The sequence below is a fragment of the Haliotis asinina genome, chromosome 10, assembly GCF_037392515.1.
Source record: "Haliotis asinina isolate JCU_RB_2024 chromosome 10, JCU_Hal_asi_v2, whole genome shotgun sequence".
NCBI classification, from domain to species: Eukaryota; Metazoa; Mollusca; class Gastropoda; order Lepetellida; family Haliotidae; genus Haliotis; species Haliotis asinina.
Window position 1 is genome coordinate 31251594 of NC_090289.1, and position 18983 is coordinate 31270576.

At 40.4% G+C, this 18983-nt stretch overlaps 3 protein-coding genes across 3 annotated transcripts; 1 reads left to right on the forward strand and 2 right to left on the reverse strand.

Annotated features, from left to right (window-relative positions):
• Nucleotides 1-1441: 1441 nt before the first annotated feature.
• On the reverse strand, nt 1442-1999 carry LOC137298640 (uncharacterized). Its single transcript, XM_067830923.1, has one exon. It carries the CDS (start codon nt 1997-1999, stop codon nt 1442-1444), a length of 558 nt encoding a protein of 185 aa, XP_067687024.1.
• Nucleotides 2000-3908: 1909 nt separating this feature from the next.
• On the forward strand, nt 3909-8309 carry LOC137297958 (ankyrin repeat and SOCS box protein 1-like). Its single transcript, XM_067829962.1, has 4 exons — nt 3909-4156; nt 5539-5759; nt 6930-7275; nt 8112-8309. The coding sequence occupies exons 1-4, from the start codon at nt 3967-3969 to the stop codon at nt 8252-8254; spliced, it is 900 nt and encodes a 299-aa protein (XP_067686063.1). The 5' UTR covers nt 3909-3966; the 3' UTR covers nt 8255-8309.
• Nucleotides 8310-14914: 6605 nt separating this feature from the next.
• LOC137297955 (cathepsin L-like) lies at nt 14915-18679 on the reverse strand. The gene is made up of 7 exons (XM_067829960.1): nt 18549-18679; nt 17827-17932; nt 17399-17548; nt 16838-16961; nt 16439-16539; nt 15823-16094; nt 14915-15188 (listed from the first exon to the last, which is right to left on the reverse strand). Exons 1-7 carry the CDS (start codon nt 18677-18679, stop codon nt 15089-15091), a joined length of 984 nt encoding a protein of 327 aa, XP_067686061.1. The 3' UTR covers nt 14915-15088.
• Nucleotides 18680-18983: the final 304 nt, after the last annotated feature.

Sequence of the window (18983 nt, forward strand, 5' to 3'; positions counted from 1 at the left end):
TTTGCATTGTGTTCATTTTGACAGCAGCGTGATTGGCAAGATTCAGGAAAAGCATGCTGAATATGCCGACCTCGCCTTTGAAATGTCTTACATGCATCCCAAGGCTGCCATTCTTCTCGGTGTCCTTGGTTTGGTACCTCCTTTATCTCTTGGTAAAGATCAGAAGAGTGCCCGGGTTCTCCACTGGAAGCACAACCCTTTGGACACCCTGGGTAACGCAGAAGGCTCCAGTGTTGGGGTGTCTACATATTCTCCGGAAAGTTCAGGAGAAGTCCCATTCGCTGTCTGGGCTGCATGTAGAGGGGGCAACGGTCCTGATCTGATGATGAGCCTATCTTGCCTGGGTGTGCCAGGATCACCTGAACCCTTTCTGCTGCATACTATTTGTAATCTGTATAACATAATAATACATAAAAATATATAGTTAATAGACCACATGTCAACCCAGGCAAATACAATAACCTAATAACCTAGAAAACTCAAAATGACAAATCTAAACATCCAATCCTAAATACAGATATGCACACCATCGTGCTACACAAAGCATGCTTGTCGTGAGAGGCGACTAACGGGATCGGGTGACTTGGTTGACACGTCATTGTATCGCTGTTATGTAGATCTATGCTTATACTGTTGATCACTTCATTGTCTGGTCCACTGCACACGTAATTTCAGCTCAGTTGTCCAACCACAATTTAACTACTGACATCACATTCATCAACTTACGCAAGTAGAGGGTAAGATTCTTTATGGATAACAACTTCTTTATTACATATGATGCGACGTTCCGGTATAGATCCTTATACCGTTGTCAAGCAAGAGTGGGGTAACACATCACAGAACAGACTTATATACATGGACAGGGATAAAGCAATAACAACATGTATACGTAGGTATGGATCAAAGGCGGGGGATTAACAACAACAACAATGGATGATAGTAATGATGTGACAATAAGAGGAAGCCAATAGTAGCTGTAGCTGTAACAAAGTATACATGGCTGATAGGGTAATTAGTGATGATGGCTGGTGAGCTCTAATCTGTTATTTTTATCAGTTCATTGTATGCAGTAGGGATGAGATATCCCTGATCTCTGTTGATTGAGGGCTTGTGTCCCCTGATTTGAACTGCTTCTGCCAGTTTTCTTTGGGTGAAGTCCTTGTGGTTTTTGGATAATATCTCTACACTGTCCCAAATTATGCTGTGATTGGGACATTTGATGATGTGGTCGGATATAACAGATTTCCGATCTGATTTGGTTGTAGATGATAAGTGTTCTTTGATTCTGATGTTTATGGGCCGGGAGGTTTTACCTACATATGCCACAGTCGCAGTTGATTCGGTAGCTAATGTTGTTTAGGGGTGTTCCTGCCATTCGCTTTGAGCAGGGTTTTCAGCGATGTGGAGCTGGTAAAGTAGGTTTCAATGTCTGTTTGTTGCTTTAGGAGACGGCTGATGTGGTAGGAGGTTTTTCCAATGAAGGGCAAAGCGATGCGGATAGGTGCTGGTTCAGTTTGTTGGTGGTCTCTTTTCTTGTTGGGTAGAGCGTGAATCTGATGATTTTATCAACTAACTTTGGCGGGTAGTGGTTGAACTTGGTGAAAACATGGCGGGCGTGTTCTATTTCTGCACTAGGACTGTTGGAGGAGAGGTTTATGGCCCGTCGGGTGAGGGTAGAGATGATTCCAGTTTTGGTTTTCAGGGGGTGGTTGGAGTCGAAATGAATGTATTGGTCAGAGTGGGTTGGCTTTCTGTAGACACTGGTTTCTATCTTGTTGTCTGGGGCTCTGGTTACAAGGACATCTAGAAAGGTAGGTTGACCATTTGTTTCTGTTTCTAAGGTGAACTGGACCCGGGGGTGATGTTGGTTGAGGTGTTGCAGGAGGGTAGCTGGGTCTTGGTCCTGACGTAGGATGACAAAGGTGTCGTCAACCTTTCTGTACCAGCAAGTAGGTTTGATGGTCGAGGTGCTGAGGGCTTGCTTTTCAAACGAGGTCATATTGATTTCTGTGAGTAATGGGGGCAGAGGGGAGCCCATGGGCAGGCCGTGGATTTGTTCATAGTAGTCGTCTCACCAGGTGAAGTATGTCAAGGTGAGGCAGGCAGAGGTCAAGGCAATGATGGAGTCAATGGTGAGGTTGGTGTCAAGGGGTGTTTCCTGTTCGGAGATGCGTCGCCGGAGGATTTGTAGAGATTCGTCTATGGGGACACTTGTGAAGAGGTCCACGACATCATAACTTAGGATTTGGTCAGCTTTGGTTACTTCGGTAATAAAGAAGTTGTTATCCATAAAGAATCTTACCCTCTATTACTCTCCAGCTTCTAATAATGCCAATCAAACAAATCAACTTACGCAAGGTTCCACTATACCAATGACATAGGCTTCCATGTTAAAGGAGTTCTCGGCACTCTACGTTTGTTGGTTAACTTGTTACCATTTGATAAAAGACCAAGGGAAACGAAAAAAACAGATTGTCTGTAAAACGATTCCTCACAAATGTGCAAAATGGATTTTACGAATATTAAATTCATGGAAATTATTTATGCTGCACTAAATAAACATGTTAACGCGAGTCTGTATGTGAGACGGTTGCGTCATTACAGAGAGACAACGTTATCGTTTGCTTCAGTTTGATATGCAGGAATAGCAGCTTCAGCATGGTTTACTGCTGATAATTGGCCGCTCCACGTGGATGATGGCCTTTATGTATTTGTTTTGATGTTTGGGGCCTTGGGGTGGTCTACTGGTTAAAGTGTTCACTCGTCATGCTGAAGACCCGGCACGATTTTCCACATGGGTGCAATGTGTGAGGCCCATTTTAGTGTCAATCGTCGTAATATTACTGGAATATTGCTAAAAGAGGCGTAAAACTAAAGCTATTCGTTCATTTGATGTTTGGGGTACTGAACTCACATTACACTGAGGATTCGCTTCTGGAGTCTGAACTTACGTTACGTTACTTACTTACGTTGCGTGTTCATTACCGAGTTAATGCAGCAAGTTAACTGTAAACTATATCATTAATAAGTCATCAAGGAACGGCAAAGGTAAATGATAAATAAAGCCGGGACTGTTTCATGACGTCAACAGATACAGGTGGTGCTCGCCTCAAATTTATTCCTGATACATAGTTCAAATTCTAAAACGTTTATTAGACAACATCTAAATATAATTATGATGGTATAAAACATCACGTGCAATATGTCTTAACATGTAACCATTTGTAAAACCTCATAACTGCAAACAGATAAACATCCATTTACTCTGCATCAAGAGTTATTAATGACTTGTCCCAAATACAGTTTAATTTACAAACACGTGTATTACATATACTTGACTATGTCCATTCTCAGTGTTGGCAGATGCATGTGACATAAGGTCTAGAATATGCAATACAGAAAATATAGTAAACACACTAAGGAGGTTGGCCTGGTCCCCATTTCACAAAGCTAATACACAAACACAGCGCTACGGTTGTCGTAAGTATATGGAGTTAAGACTGTCGTAAAGATACGATCGCTCTGTGAAACGGGGCCCTGGGTTCATTAAACCAGACACCGACAGCTGCCCTTGTACAGCTTCATATTGGGTTTGACCAGACATTAATACAGACACGCATAGTTACTCCTGGATAGTTAGAGACATTTCTAGAATATGAAACAGTTTTCCCCTACCAGCAATCCGTTTCACCTGCGTTCGTACAGAACCGTATATTATACGGCGTTTCATCTAGTTGAAAAAAATGGGGAGGTAACTCTCACCTAACAAGTATAACTCCGCGCAGCGAATGTTGCGAATTCTTTTGTATGTGTGGTAAACTCAGTGGATGTCAACATGCTGTGTTGAGTATACTTAGCTTTGGCGAAACGAAAAGTAAACAACGCTGATGTGCCCATCCGTGGTTGGATTTGAACGAGTGTACTGTTCCCACATTTTGTAGACTCCTGACAGACTGTGCCCTCTGGATGATCAGCCATACTATTGCCGCGCGTTTCTATGACTGTGAGTTCCAGACTGCGGACTCGGAGCTTCACGAGAGTGCGCATTGCGGCGACACACACACTCTTCGGAAACTGCTAGCTCAAGACATCTACAAAGACCAGATTGACAAGAGGAATCATTTGGGATGTACACCACTCAGACTGGCCTCCACTGGTACAGACTTATAAATCATGGCTTTTGAATATCAGTCAACCCTGCAAAATATCAGTAAAATAAATCCCAACCACGCCCCCATGGAAGTCATTTACGCATTGGAAAATGATGATTTGGGTGATTCCCATAAATAGCAAAAAGTGTAGTTTTTGGTGTCGAAATTGACTAAATCAATAAATTACTTGGTTAGAAGGCTTGTTCAAAGACACATTTCATCAAAACTGACAAAAGAGATTTCCAGACATTTGAAGCCAATGGATAAATATGTTACCTGAGGGTATCGGGGTGTTATACCCTTCTCCCTAGGCAATCTGTATTTCCTCCACTCTTTGTCTGGGGATGATGTAGTCAGATGGTATACTCAAGGATAAGCCCAGTTTGGCGTTCAAGTCCTTTTATTTTTGGTATAGTTTTTCACAAACAAAGGTCCTCAAATATTTCCTAGTTTCTGGTCTAAGCACAACATTAGTTTACTATGTCCTGGAAGAACTTGTTGGTTTCTTGCACAACTTCTGATACTATAAGTTCATCTGAGCCATTCTCTCAATATACGGAGAGAACATCTCAAGTCAACGGTGGGGCCCAGAATCGCGCACCACTCACCAGACAAGTAACAAAATAGAAGTTGTGACAATTTAGGCTCCTCCCCCCGAAATAATGTCCTACGTCATACAAATATGACTCATACCCAATCTTAATAATTAGTTACTTTCATTAGTCCCTTACCGAAACATTACCGGTATCATCAAATTCTTCCAGTTTCAGATATCTTCATTAATCAACTTTTAGCTATCCATCAACCAAACACTGACATATCTGACAGAATATCAAATAATATTTCCAACTGGTAGGCACCAGAAGATACTTAAACAAATTATTTCCGATCCTCTGCATGTCCCTTTTATTGACAAACTGACCACTAGTATCCGAATGTCCATCCGCCTAATCATGTAGAATTACAAAGTCCTAGTTTTATGTTACTTCAGAGAAATTGCCATTTTCCCCCAAGAAAAGTGAATCCATAAAAATTCGGTTACTTCGTCAATGCACTTACATTGACCCTTCCTAACTTGACTTCAATTTTTCCCTATATTTTTATCAAATATTTTATAAACTTTTTACTCTAAATGTCCTGGTTATAAATATCTATGCACGAGCCATGCATGATGCAAGGTAATCATTCATATGATGGACCAGACAGTGAATTATAGTTGATACGGTTGCATATTTGCTGATTTTGTGAATGTTTTTTGTCAAAACTAAAAAGTAACTGCCATTTTCCAATGACCTTATATCTGCTGTCTTGAATCAAATATGGTCTGTGGTTCAGTGCCAGTGGCCACTACTCATACATTCATTTTAAAGGACTTATTGGTATTCAGGAGGCCATGTGGAAGCATCAAGAATATTACTCGAGGCTGGAGCATCCATTGACATCTCAGATGTGAAAGGTCAGACACCATTATTTGTAGCAGTGAAGAACAACCATTATGACTGTGCCCATCTTCTCCTTCAACATGGAGCCAACCCTGAAGGCAGTGAGGAGAATGTTGCCACGCCCCTCTACACAGCGGCCATGAACGGCTTCCTTGTAATGGTAGAGGTATGATCTTTCTCTAGTTAAGGATATGTGCTTCAGGATCTGTAGAACCTCTTAGAATTGTAAGTACAAGATTGTAAGCAATGATGGTGTCTTCAGTATTGTTGCCTTCAGATTCTGCACAGGCATCCATACATAGATAGACTGAAGTATTTGAAGCACGGCCAATTTCTGGGTGTTATGGAGTATTTGAAGTACGGGAATACATTTGGAACCGACAGTTCCAAATGTATTCCCGTACTTAAAATGCTCAATAACACCCAGAAATTGGCCAACACATGATGTTTATCGACATGGTAAACAAAAAAGTAAACCAAAGGGTTTTACTCTCTGCACTCATTTACATTGAGTATGGGTACAGCAGTGAAGTGTCCTCGACTGGCCATTTCAGCTGGTTCTCATGGTAGCATCTGGAGCTGCTCATTTGTGACGTCATTATAACTTTACGTCACAATATGATTCGAATGATGTCACCACTGTTGATGACACAACAAAACAGTTGTTTGCGACGTTTCTATGTGCCAATGCACAGTGAATGGTCTTGCTGTTTCTGGGAATCTAATACCATTTGATCATGTTTTTTAACGAATCAGATTACAGAACACAGTGACTTTTGGTTTACAATTGAAAATATTTCACTCAAATGATGACTTGCATGCATATGTTTGTGTGGCTGCTTGTACTAATCCAGCTGGTTTTATAGTGCCAGCTCACTGAGATAACATGCAGCACTTTGGCATGAATACCCCACTGAGACACATTGTACTAACTCTGAGCTGACCAGTCCTTGTTGTACCCATTGATGCTGAGATCTATGCAGGGACCAACAAGTGACATATTTTAATGTCTTTTGGTGTGACGTGGCTGGGCATCAAACCAGTGACCTTCTTTTCTCTTGGCAGATGCTCGAATCACTGAACCACCTGACTTTACCCTGTCGCAAGAACATGGACACGATTTTATCTTAGGCTTTACACAGATACTAGAATATGAACACGCTTGTCCGTAACATTTGTTGACACCAGAACATGACTATGTAGATTGTTGCCTATAGTATCACTTTCTGGTCTAAACTCAGTTATTTCCTAACCTTATAAAATCATGCATATGACTGATTGCTGAGCACATTTTAATCATCAAACAACAATCAATCATCCAGAATTTTTTTTTCAGATCTTGATCAAATTTGGTGCAAACGTGACAGGTCAGAATGTGCGAGTTTTTCGGCCATTCAGCATGGACCCTCTGCAGATAGCAGTGGCATACCAGCAGTTTCAATGTGTTAAAATCCTTCTGCAGGCTGGTGCCAATGTTCAGAACCATCCAAGGGAGGCAGCGCCCCTGTATCACATTGCAGTGAAGCAGAAGTGCAGAGTGGAGTTCCTGCAACTGTTGTATGAGTTTGGAGTTTCAGTGTATACCACAGACAATCATGGCAAGTTGCCATGGCAGTATGACTTGTCAGGATACCTTGAGGCTGAGAGAGACAAGGTGCTTCAGTACTTCTGCACAATACGAGGTATGCTTATAATGCTTGTTGCCTTTATCCAACAGAGCTACTTCCTCTGAATTTTGCACATTACAGTCTTGACAACATTCAGGACCTCTTCATGTCTGTTTAAAAGGCTGAGGTAGCGGAGTGTTCAGAACTGCTGGTATTCACTGTACAGAGTTACTTCCCTTGTGCAGTCAGGATGCATCCACCGATTTGGTGTTCATTACCCATGTTTGTTTTGTCAGTACCAAACCATTCATTCACTTACCACACTTAGCTATATAGCACTTTTCAGGATATAACTGTTGACTCCAGTGTGAGTCAGGTGTGACTCACTGATATATTAATATCATAGGTAAATAATATACATGAAAAGGAAGTTAACATGTATAAACTCTGAAATATTTGTCTCCTGGAGACCTGCCATATCTGTTGGAGAGATTTCCCGTGGGAATTTTGGGATGAAATGGCGCTAAGAAACATAATCTTGTTGACTAAAATGGATTGAGTGGTTTGGGGATGGAATCTGTCGAACTGTTTGTTTGTATCTGTAACGCAATAATGCTTTCATTCATTTTCTATCTGGTAGTGATCATATATATAGGGAGAATGTTGCAAATTCTTCAGTAGGAATTGTAAGGGTGCATACAGAAATGAAATGGGAAATTTTCACTCCAATCCTGAATCATTTCAAAATTCCTTGTGTTTTTTGTGTTGCTATTTTAAGCTACTTTTGACAATTAAGTAGATCAGAATTGATGCATCCAAACCATGTGTTTTTATTATTTTTTTGTTTGAAAAACGCAGGTTTCTGCATTAACGCAAACACTGGGTTAAGGTTACTGTACTCGTTGTTTCAGAGGAACCCCGGAGTCTGAAGTCTAGCTGCAGACTATGCATCCATCACTCTCTGAACCGGGCTTACCGTCTGAGGAGACTGGACACCCTGTGTCTACCCAGCACATTGCTTGACTACCTCGCATACGCTGACATACACAGGTGACATACCTGGAATAGCTACTTCCATTGATAAAGGTCAACATATATAGTAAAAGACAAATCAGAGTACTTCAATAATGTTTTGGTTTGAAGTCATTCCAAATGTTAAGATTGATGGCTGTGATGGAATAGTGAACATGACTAGCTACAGGGCAGAGTTGCTTTTTGACTGACTGCTGTACCTTGTCATTTTTTAGTTTAACCAACACATGTATACAGTCAGTCAGCACTAGTTGACAGGCTTCTTCACAACATCAGCACACATTGTAGAATTTTTGAAGGGTATACCTCTTATATACTTCTTACATGACCGACAGGATTTCTGAGGCAAACTCTTTTAACCTTTCTGGATTTGAATACATAGATGTCCTCTCAACAGAGGATAGAGTAAAGGGAGACAACTCTTGTGTGTAATATCAGTAGAAGACAGCTCACACTTTAGACTGAATAGGCTGGGCTACCTCATCCCCACATTTTCATGTAAGAGATAATACAACATTTTGTAATGAAAGCAGACAAACATGAGGTGTACAAAATGACTAGGCTGATTGTGTTATGGGACTTTCCCAGTGGAAATCAGTTGTTGGTTTAGAGGTTTGCTAGAACACAATTAACATAGGTTCAGATCTCACCCTGATCATGACTGCACAGGGGTTTGTAATGCTAAAATCTAGCATCAAGGCCCATATAATCAAGGACAGAGTATTAGCACTATGTGAGAGGTTGTGCTAGTACCCCTTCATTAACTATATGAGCCCTGATGTTGGTTTTAAGCAATCAAGTCCCTGTGGATTCAATGTTTGTTTGTACTATGTCATACACCTGGGTTTCAAGATTAGTGTAAAATCATCTAAGATTTTGCATCATGGTGTACCTCTAGCATGTCATGATTTCACAGAACTGCTGTTTGCTGCTGTGTAAAACCCAATTCACTCACTGTTGTAATGCCCCAAAGTGAGGTAACTGTTTCTTTGAAGAGTTTGTTGACAACTCAACCACAAACACATATCAGTTGCTTGCAGTGTTACAGATTTAGCACATTATTGCCTTGTCAAGATGAACCATCGCAACCCATCCCAGTGTAGTGATGGTTTTATGATTCCTGTATATTGTTATAGTGAACCTTTGTCAAGGTTTACATAATTATGCATGTCCTTTCATTTCTTTTGGGTGAGATTTTGTGTTCTAGCAGGTTAAAAACATGCCTGATAAGAGGCAATTACAGGATTGTGTGGACAGGTTTGCTGACTTGGTTCACACTTGTCATTGTATCCCCATTTTCTAGACTGGCACTAGTCAAGACTCAATCATTTACCAACAGCCACCCTATTGTTCGTCTGTCTCACTGTCTATGAAACACATTATTTTCTGATATGCCTAACCCTTCCTGCAATGCTAAAGTCGTGAATGGAGCTAGTTTAGATTTCCTCAGGTTCACTAGGGCTCCTTACCAATTTTCCAAATGGGTTTATTTGTTGCTATCAAAATGATATGTACTACCTATGAAAGGTTTAGGCTCACTAGAGTAAATGTAACCACTTACTATGTACAGTCAACTGTTTTAAACTAGATGTTGCAAAATATCCCTATTGTATAAGGTACTGTTTATACATGAACTGATAGATTGTCAGTTCAATAAATGATGAAAGTTGGTGAAAATCAGTAATTTCTTAACAAAACTTTGCACCAAAATCCATCTGTTCACATGCATGATATTTTCACATGCTTTTTAGCATTTTAATGCATGATTCTCATGCAGTTCATCAACATAAGGTTTGCAGTTGATGCCTCAAAGTTAGTGGGAAAATCCATCTTCGATGTAGCCATATATATGTATGCATAAGATATAGTGAGTGCTTTAAGTGAGTATAAATTTATTGTGGGTAGTATATATTCAGGGACTAAACGTTAGTCTACCATATAGGTTGAAAATTGTTGAGCATGTAGATTTATCATTCATTACGAACAATGTTGTTTCACATATTCAAATTGCCACCCTTCATAACACCACCCTTTGCATTGGGTAGATCAGAACAGAATTTGTTGATGTTAAAGTTTATAAGTTGTTTGATATTGGTATACAAACTTTCAAGTTAGTGTCAAAGTTGGATCTTGTGCCATATTTGTGTTCAGTTAATCAGGATAATGAATTTGTTCCACTTTACACCCAAAATAGCGAATCTGTACATGTGTTATTCTGAACAAAAATAGGGATCATAAATTCTTCTGGGGATATCATACAGAAGACTGAGCTCACAATTCCATAAACTATTTCCCAAAGTATTCAACCCCAACGTTTATATTCGGCTGGTATGTTGCTGCCGCTGTAACAACCACGAACTCTGAATGCCCAGGAGGGAGCCATTTTACCAATCAGAGTTCACAAGCCCATCCTGTGATTGTATTTATAAGTAACAATATCTTTAGTCCAGAGTGCAATATGTTATAATGTTTTTGTCTTTATATATTTGTTAAAATATCGATTGGATTTGACAATACTAGGTATTGTTTTTGTTATGCATTGAATGGAGGTGGTCCTTACTTGTCTTGTGGACAAGTGAAGGTCCCGGGGTAGAATAGGCCTTCAGCAACCCATGCCTGCCTTAAAAGGTGACTAACAGGATCGGGTGGTCAGGCTTGCTGACTTGGTTGACACGTCATCAGTTCCCAATTGCGCAGATCGATGCTTATGTTGTTGATCACTGGACTGTTTGGTCCTGACTCGATTATTTACAAAACGCTGGTTTATCGCTGCTTGTGGCGTAAAACTAAACTCACTCACTACTTGTCTAGTTTGTTTAAAAAAGAAATACTTCTTTAAGGGGCTTTTAGAAGCTGGTATGATGAAAGGGAGTACTTTTACTTGATAGACATCTTCATTATAACAGATGAGAAGTGTCAGTGTAGATGTTAACACTGTTATCAAGTATCTCTAGCATTTATATTAAAATGTCTATTGTAATAAAGAAGTTGTCTGTTTATAAAAAGTGTCCCCTTGAAGAAGGACATAAATTCTCATGATGTTTTATTTGTTGTGTGTCCAAAGTTACAAGGATGTCCAGAGCACATGTTGTAATAGAATGTTGTGGAGGGCGCCATCTTGTTTTTATCCCCAAACTTGAACTATACAAATTTGGAATGTTGTGCGAAAAGTCAAAAAGAAAAAAGTGAATGAAATAAATCTGCAGGAATACTATCATAACTATACTTTGTAACTTGCACAAAGCTATCTTAGCGCTACAATGATTGTAACTCCCATTCTTCAACATAAGCTTAAGATAGTTGTAGTGCTAAGATTGCTTTGTGCAAGTGAGCCCAGGCACCTAGCAAGCCGATTGTTTCATGTAAGACTGATAGTTTTTAGCATTATGTTTAGCTAGTATTTGGGATTTATCTAACTCTTTTTATCTTTTTGTTAGAATGGTAGCTATGCCCCTGCTGACTGGTCATTCAACCTAGGGGTGCAGGGATAGGGGAGGTCACAGGAAAGAAGGAAGTCGCACCAACAGTTGATAGAACTCTGTGGACGGATGCTAAAACATTTTCCACATATTTAAAAAATGTCAAACACCTTTGACAATCATTAAATGAGGATATTGTTTTATGTTTTTCAGTGCACTGTTGCATCAAAATCGCCAGGTCCACCCACATCTGCAATTAATGACCAGATCATAGAACGCTTCGCTCACAACACTGTGAATCGGGTGGGGGTGGGTGGAGGGGTTGAGGTGGGGGACATCTAAAAAATTTTATGATTTTTTTTTTAGAAAAAATATATATTCCTCGCAATGACAGGAGAGCTGTGTCCTAATTGTCACCACACAAAGTCAACAATCAAACTGACTCGGCCACCACAACTGAGTTGAATCTGTCCTTTATGGAGAAAGTGTAATCTCAAATACAACATGTTACACTGAACAACGTTCCAAAAGGTTGTGTATTCATACTTATTTCTCTGAATATGAAATATGTCAGCACAGTATAAAACGTTTTCATGTTTGGAAAGTCCAGAGTTTTAATTCATGTATTCGAGGGTGAGATTCTCAGTCTTAATGTACACAATTCACGTATATTAGATTTTAGCTACCCTGTTACATTTGTTATGACATATGTCAATGTAGCATTTAACTGTTAACTTAATTACACACCAGTTTTACCCATGTTGGACAGAGCGAGGATTTAGAAGGGATGCAATTTGTAAAGTTGCCCATTGAAGGAGTTAGCGAGTCATTTTCGACACGAGTTCTATACTTTTGTACCTCAGGTATCTTTCCTTATGTAGACATGTATCCTAGGTAACTTTCCGTATGCACAATTGAAATCCATCTTTCGTAGTACCTATGCCGACAATGACCTCAACAGGTTGACATGTGTCTGAAACAAAGTGTCACAATGTTTTAGCAGAACGTTGAACATACTCTGTTACAAACGGATTGTTGCTGTGATATTGCTGTTTCATCAAAATAAACTTGTTTGAGTCATGTCAGTGTCAAATTGTCATGTAATTCTAGATTCATTTGGATGTTCTCTCAAGTATACTTTTCTCGGTGTACCATGTGACTACCATATGCTGTGGAAATGCTTCTATCTTTCATCAGTGAGAGAAACGTGAAACTCCAGGAAAATGCTCAATGTATGTACCCGGAAAGTTGAGAATAAGTCTTTAGGAACCCATGCTTGTCATAAGAGGCGATTAACAGGACTAGGTAGTCAGGGTCGCTGACTTGGATGGCACATGTCATCATTTCCCAGTTGCGTGGGTCGATGGTTATGATGTTGATCACTGGATTGTCTTGTCCAGACTCGATTATTTAGGGACCGCGACCATATAGCTGGACTATTTCTGAGTATGGCTTTAAACGGATTCAGGCGAAAACGTCACCACAGCAGATCGGCACCTGGCGAAAACGGCACATTTGGACATAACGGTACCTCGCCTTGGCGAAAGAATCTTATGGCGAAAACGGCACCAACTAAAATTTCAATGAACAACAGAGAAACAAACGCTCTGCATGTGGAGAGACACCCTTTCTATACACCCGTTGTAACTGGGGCATGTGACAGCAACCGTTATCATGCCAAAGTGAATCTTATGACATGTGTGACGTATTTTTTAAGCAGAGTATAACCACAAACAGCTTGTTATGTACACGTACAAAGATTACTTAACCTGAACTTAATAATTAAGGATGCAAGCGTTTAGGTCCCACCGTTCGCACACAGCTGGTTTGTTTTGACTCGCAAGAGCTAATTAGGGATCAGAAAGGAGGACTGTGTAGGTACAGTTAATGACCGTGTCGATTGTGTGTCATCGAGGGAGTGGACTATCGCCAGCGTTATCAACGACGTCGCTAAAAGTTGGTTCTATAAATAGCCAAATAAAATACCCCCACCGAAACAGGTTCAACATTAGCGTTCATTTAGAGGCTGCCTTGACATAAACTTCTTACTCGTATTTTGGTTACCAGGTCTAACTTTAAAGCAGAATCGTTGGACTTTGGTAATGGTAACCAGTATGACCAGGAGCTCCATGAGATCGTGGTTTGGTTTAACACAGATGCGATATATGGTTGATGACGAGATTACTGTGTTACGAGAGTGTATTTTCTGTAAATTGTATTATTGATAAAGTAATAATTATTATTTGGGTCACAATATATGAAGTTTTGAGTGATTGTTATTATGGGTCACATTTCGTATCATAAATGGTCAGTGCTATTAGTATTTTATCGGCAGGCCTTTAAGGTAGTTCTCTAGAATTACCTCCCTTTGAAAATGTTTTGAGGTAAACAAGCCTAACCGAGAGAATTCTACGTTAATGGCAATGGTCGCAATATGCTCGAACATTCATGGGGTACATAAATACCTACCTGCCTTTTCGTCAACGGTTGACCTACACAACCTTTCTCACTCTCAAACCATGACTTTGGTGAGTTGACATTATATTTATGACCCGTTGCTTTAGATTTGACTAATTTGCATCGTACATGAAACCTCTGTTGTGAATCATTGTGTCTTTCTGTTTAATACAAAAATATTGAAAATGTCAGACTTCTCAGTGTTATATTTTACTGGTTCTGGGGGGATTTCTTACACCTTTTGTCAAAGCAAATCGTTCACCGTAACAACTGTTAACAATCTCTACTCTGGCCTCCCTGACACTCCCCTCGACAGATTACAAAAGGTCCAGAATACAGCCACCCACATTGTCAGCCGTACTTCCAAGCACAATCACATTACTCCATTTCTTAAACAGTTCCACTGGTTACCCGTGAGAACCAGGATTCAAGACACTCTGCTTCCCATACAAGTACCTTCACGGCCAGTCTTCACCCTACATTGCAGATCTGATAAACCTCTACAGCTTACAACAGCAAAACCTTCTGACAGTGCTAAACTTAAAACCTTTGGATACAGAATTTTCTCCTACATTTCCCAAACACCCTGAATTTCTGGACTCTTTCAAATCGATTCTCAAGACCTAAAATGTCGACATTCTCGAGAACTGAAATACACGTATCACTATAAATATTCAAATTTAAAATTTTAACAAAAACTTCCAAATATACGGTTGTCATCGACCAGGCGCAAATAGTTCTATATTGCGTGATATGATATCCAGTCTTTCAAAGTGTGTATCTCCAGACGCAGGAAACTTGCTATATGTTGAATCAATAATTATCTTAACTATACATGACGATCAGCACTGAATTACAACGAAACATAACAATCGTGCGCCCCTCCTCACAGACCCAATAAGGACACAAGAACATACGTATCTATGACACGATCTCGAAGTGTCCTGAGATGAGATCTGAGACCGGCTTTACAGCCATGTTTAGACTGTTGGGTAGCTGGCCTGGGTGGCGATACCACACTGGTTCTTCTGGTTCCTGGACATCATGATGTATCCCTCCATTCCCCAGGTCTCGCCCCAGCTGTAACATAAATACATCCACCTTTACTACCAGCCAAACCTTAGAACCTACTAATTTTTTATGGGCATTTAGAAGTGGAAAACATGAGAAAGAACAGATTTGTGGATGTCAGTTTTTTCTTGTGAATAGCAGGACGTTTTGGAGCGTATGCTTCCTCCTTCATCAGGTGATGTGCGTTTCACCTGATAAAGGAGCAAGCGTACGCTCCGGATGTCAAATTTTGTATTAACCGTGACATCAATGAATTGTGTTTCCATCCATGTGTATCACTTTTAAATACAATTCAAACTAATTTATATGTTGTGCTGGTTATTGGTCAATTTTGTAACTGGTCCTATTTGAACAAGTCAAAACTAGTTCCTGTCTTTTCATGGAGGGAGATGTGTGAGGAGATGTATTGTCTGATTTCACATTCTCTGTCAGCTATATTCAGTTACACATTTGTGACAGAAATGAATCACTAATAACTGAGTCAGATTAATAACTCTTAAATGTTAGTTATCAAAGATGAGAACCTTCGTTGGATCAAACTGTGAGCAATTGAAGTGAATATTGCTTGCACATCATAAGGACAATCGTCCTTCTACCACAAATACTTATATGATGATAATAATGATAATAATGATGACCCCACCTGTTCTTCACCAGCCAGTAGTCCTTGCTATCCTGAGAACCGTATCCCACTGCCAGGACACCGTGGTCAAGCCTCTTGGAGCTGCATTTCCTCTCGTCATACACTCCGCTCTTGTAACTTTGGAAAGATGGATGAGAAGCGTCGATGGCGACAGAAATGGGACCCACTTGAGCAACGGCATGCTGAAGGGATTCCTCGGAGTCTTTCTTAATGTCGACAGCACCAGTGTCTGTGGCACCAACATCGGCACGCTTGAAGTGGCACTTTGCGTCCTGAAAGAAATAACAATAAAGTGGCTATTCTCTCATATTCATGCCAGTTCGTGGTTAAGAAAATGACAGTAGAAGCATGATATTGAGAGAAGCGATTGGAATTGGGGCAAATGTAATATGGGATGTGTCAAACACCTTCAAGGTTTGGGCAAATGTCTTAAATCAGAATTCAAGTACAAGTTGGCTGCAGATATTACCGTGAAAAGAAAGAGATTTTAATGGGAAATGTTGTTAATATTTCATCGGTTGCATATCATAAGAAATATAACCATTCGGTTTGTAAATAGTGTATACATTAAGTCTTCACGCTGACAGGACATACATTCCACAGACAAATGCCGTACCTTTCCAAGGTATGGATAGCTGGTCTCAGTGTCAATACCCTTGTTAACCTTGATGTACTTAAAGGCCTGGTCCATCAAACCACCTCCACATCCCATGTTGCCTTGAAGAGATATAGAATAGGTTGATGCAGACTCATACTGGACTCACTGGAGGAGCACTTATTAGAGGAGACAGAGAATAGGCTGGTGTCCGTGTCTCCACTTGAAGAGGAAAGATGAACTACAGGAGAGTTCATGACTGACTTAAAATACCTATGTTGATCTCTTAGAAAACTAAAATCAGTAGATCAGTCAAGGACAGACAGTAGACAGGGATAATCAGGGTCAAACACACTTAACGTCGTGAAACACCATTTACGATAACAGTACTGATGCAGTGTTACTGTTCTGATTCTTCACCTTCTTTCCTGGAACAGTCGACCAGGTTCTGTTCTGACAGAGACACCAGTTTGCCTGACTTCTTGAAGTGTTGTCCTTCCAGGGATCCAGTTGAGGAGAAGGCCCAGCAAGAACCACATACTTTCTAAAGAGGAGGGTACAGGTTAGTGTTATATTGTACCATATAACCTTTTGCATGCATGATGCAGTCATACTAACAGTAACATATGTTTCGAAACATGCAATTATCTCGTACAAGAAAAACCATTACGAGTGTAAACGTGTTCTTTGTAATATTTACATCGTTTCTGGGCTTTTCCTTGCCTTTCACCTGACGAATGGATAAGGAAACGCCCCAAAACGTTGTGAATGCAATCGAAAAAGAAGTTAAGATCCATAATTGTATCTTATACTTGAATATTAAACTTCTGTATCCCTCTAGAGAACCCCATGCATTGTTCTAGAATCATATCACGCAGATGCTTTATTTGCGTTCTAGTTATTGGCCAAGGATAAAAATAGCCTCATGAGAATAGATGTTTTTTATGATTATCTCACGTAAGTTGAATTGTGAGCACACACCTGGTTCTTCACAGGGGTGACGTAGCCCTTGGTTCTCCAGTCAACGTGGGTGGGGAGTTCGCTGACTGAGTCGTTACTGTAGACTCTATGGTTTGGTACCTTCAGTTCCATGCGGTAACCGTTCATCATGGTGATGAACTCTTTGTGTGACTGGGGATAACAACCACACACATTATAGTTAAAGGGAGACTGACCCGGGGATTATTGGCAGTCCTTTCAACGCTTTATGTTCAAAGTCATGTATGATCAAATTGAGTTGTCTATTTCACTCCACTAGTTACTGACAAAGACTACTGAGAACTGTCCCATTAAAGTGATCTTCAAGTGTTTGAGGTACATTGCCAACGATCCGTTCCATGGTAAATAAACCTTGATTTACCACCTGATCTGCTAATGTGATTGTATCCGAAATATATTACTGAACGTACTAGGTCACTGTATTCATTGATTCCAAGTCTGTAGGAGTGTTCTCCTCTGTCAGCCTCCAGGTTGTGTCTTTGAATGTAGTTGACATTCTTCTCGAAAATGATGCGCCTTCAAAGATGAATGAAACTGTGGTTATAGTGAGCCTTGTAGACATCATGAATTGTAATAGATATAAAGTACCATTGTGAGAAAAGGATCTGGAGATTGAAGTTCTCGTGACCGAAACTGACTCACGAACTCACTCTCGGTGGATTGGATTAGTCTCTGTCTACCTAGCCCGTGCCTTCTTACTGTGTCTGCCTCACCCTGCCTGATTACTCGGCATCTTCCTAGCTCTTGCTTGATTACTGTGACTGTCCAGTTTCAGTTTGCTTGCTGTGTCTGCCTCGCCCCACCTGATTACTTTGTATCTTCCTAGCTCGTGTTTGACTACTGTGTCTGCAACGCCAGTCGCTACTCACTCTGTCTGCCTCATTCATGATTGATAACTGTGTCTTCCTAGCTTGTGCTTCATTGTTGTGTCTGCCCAGTCCATGTCTACCTGTACAGGCCTATCCTATGAGTGCCTACTCCATTACCAGCTACTGTATACACAACCCTACTTCTGCTTGCTTCAGTTTACACTATATCTGTTTACTCCGTATCCTACCTTTCCTGTATCCGCCACTCTGTGTCCTGTCCTTATGTGTTCTTTTAGTGTATGTGTGTATCAGTCAATGCTTACCTGTGGATCTCCTCCTCCTCTGTGTACTGCTTATTGTGTGTCTCCTTGAACAGCTTCCATTCTGCGTCCAGTTCCGAACGGAAGCTTAGGGCCACCCCCAACAACACTACAGCTAACGCCAGGCGGAACATCTGTTAAGGATGTAAAATATACAACATGGCCACTTGAACTCGGAAAAGTGACTGAGGTAGGTTTTACGCCGCATTTAGCAACATTCCAACTAAATGGTTGTAAATAATCAAATCTGGACCAGACAATTCAGTGATGAACAACAAGCTGAGATAAGTAACCATTCCAAGTACATGGGTACTATGTGTGAAGCGCATTTTTGCTGTGATATTATGTGAAAGTACTGAAATTGTGTCATCGGCGACCTGAAACCGTAGAATATGAAGTATATACAAAATAGCATAGTGCAGGTGGTTCAAATCAATT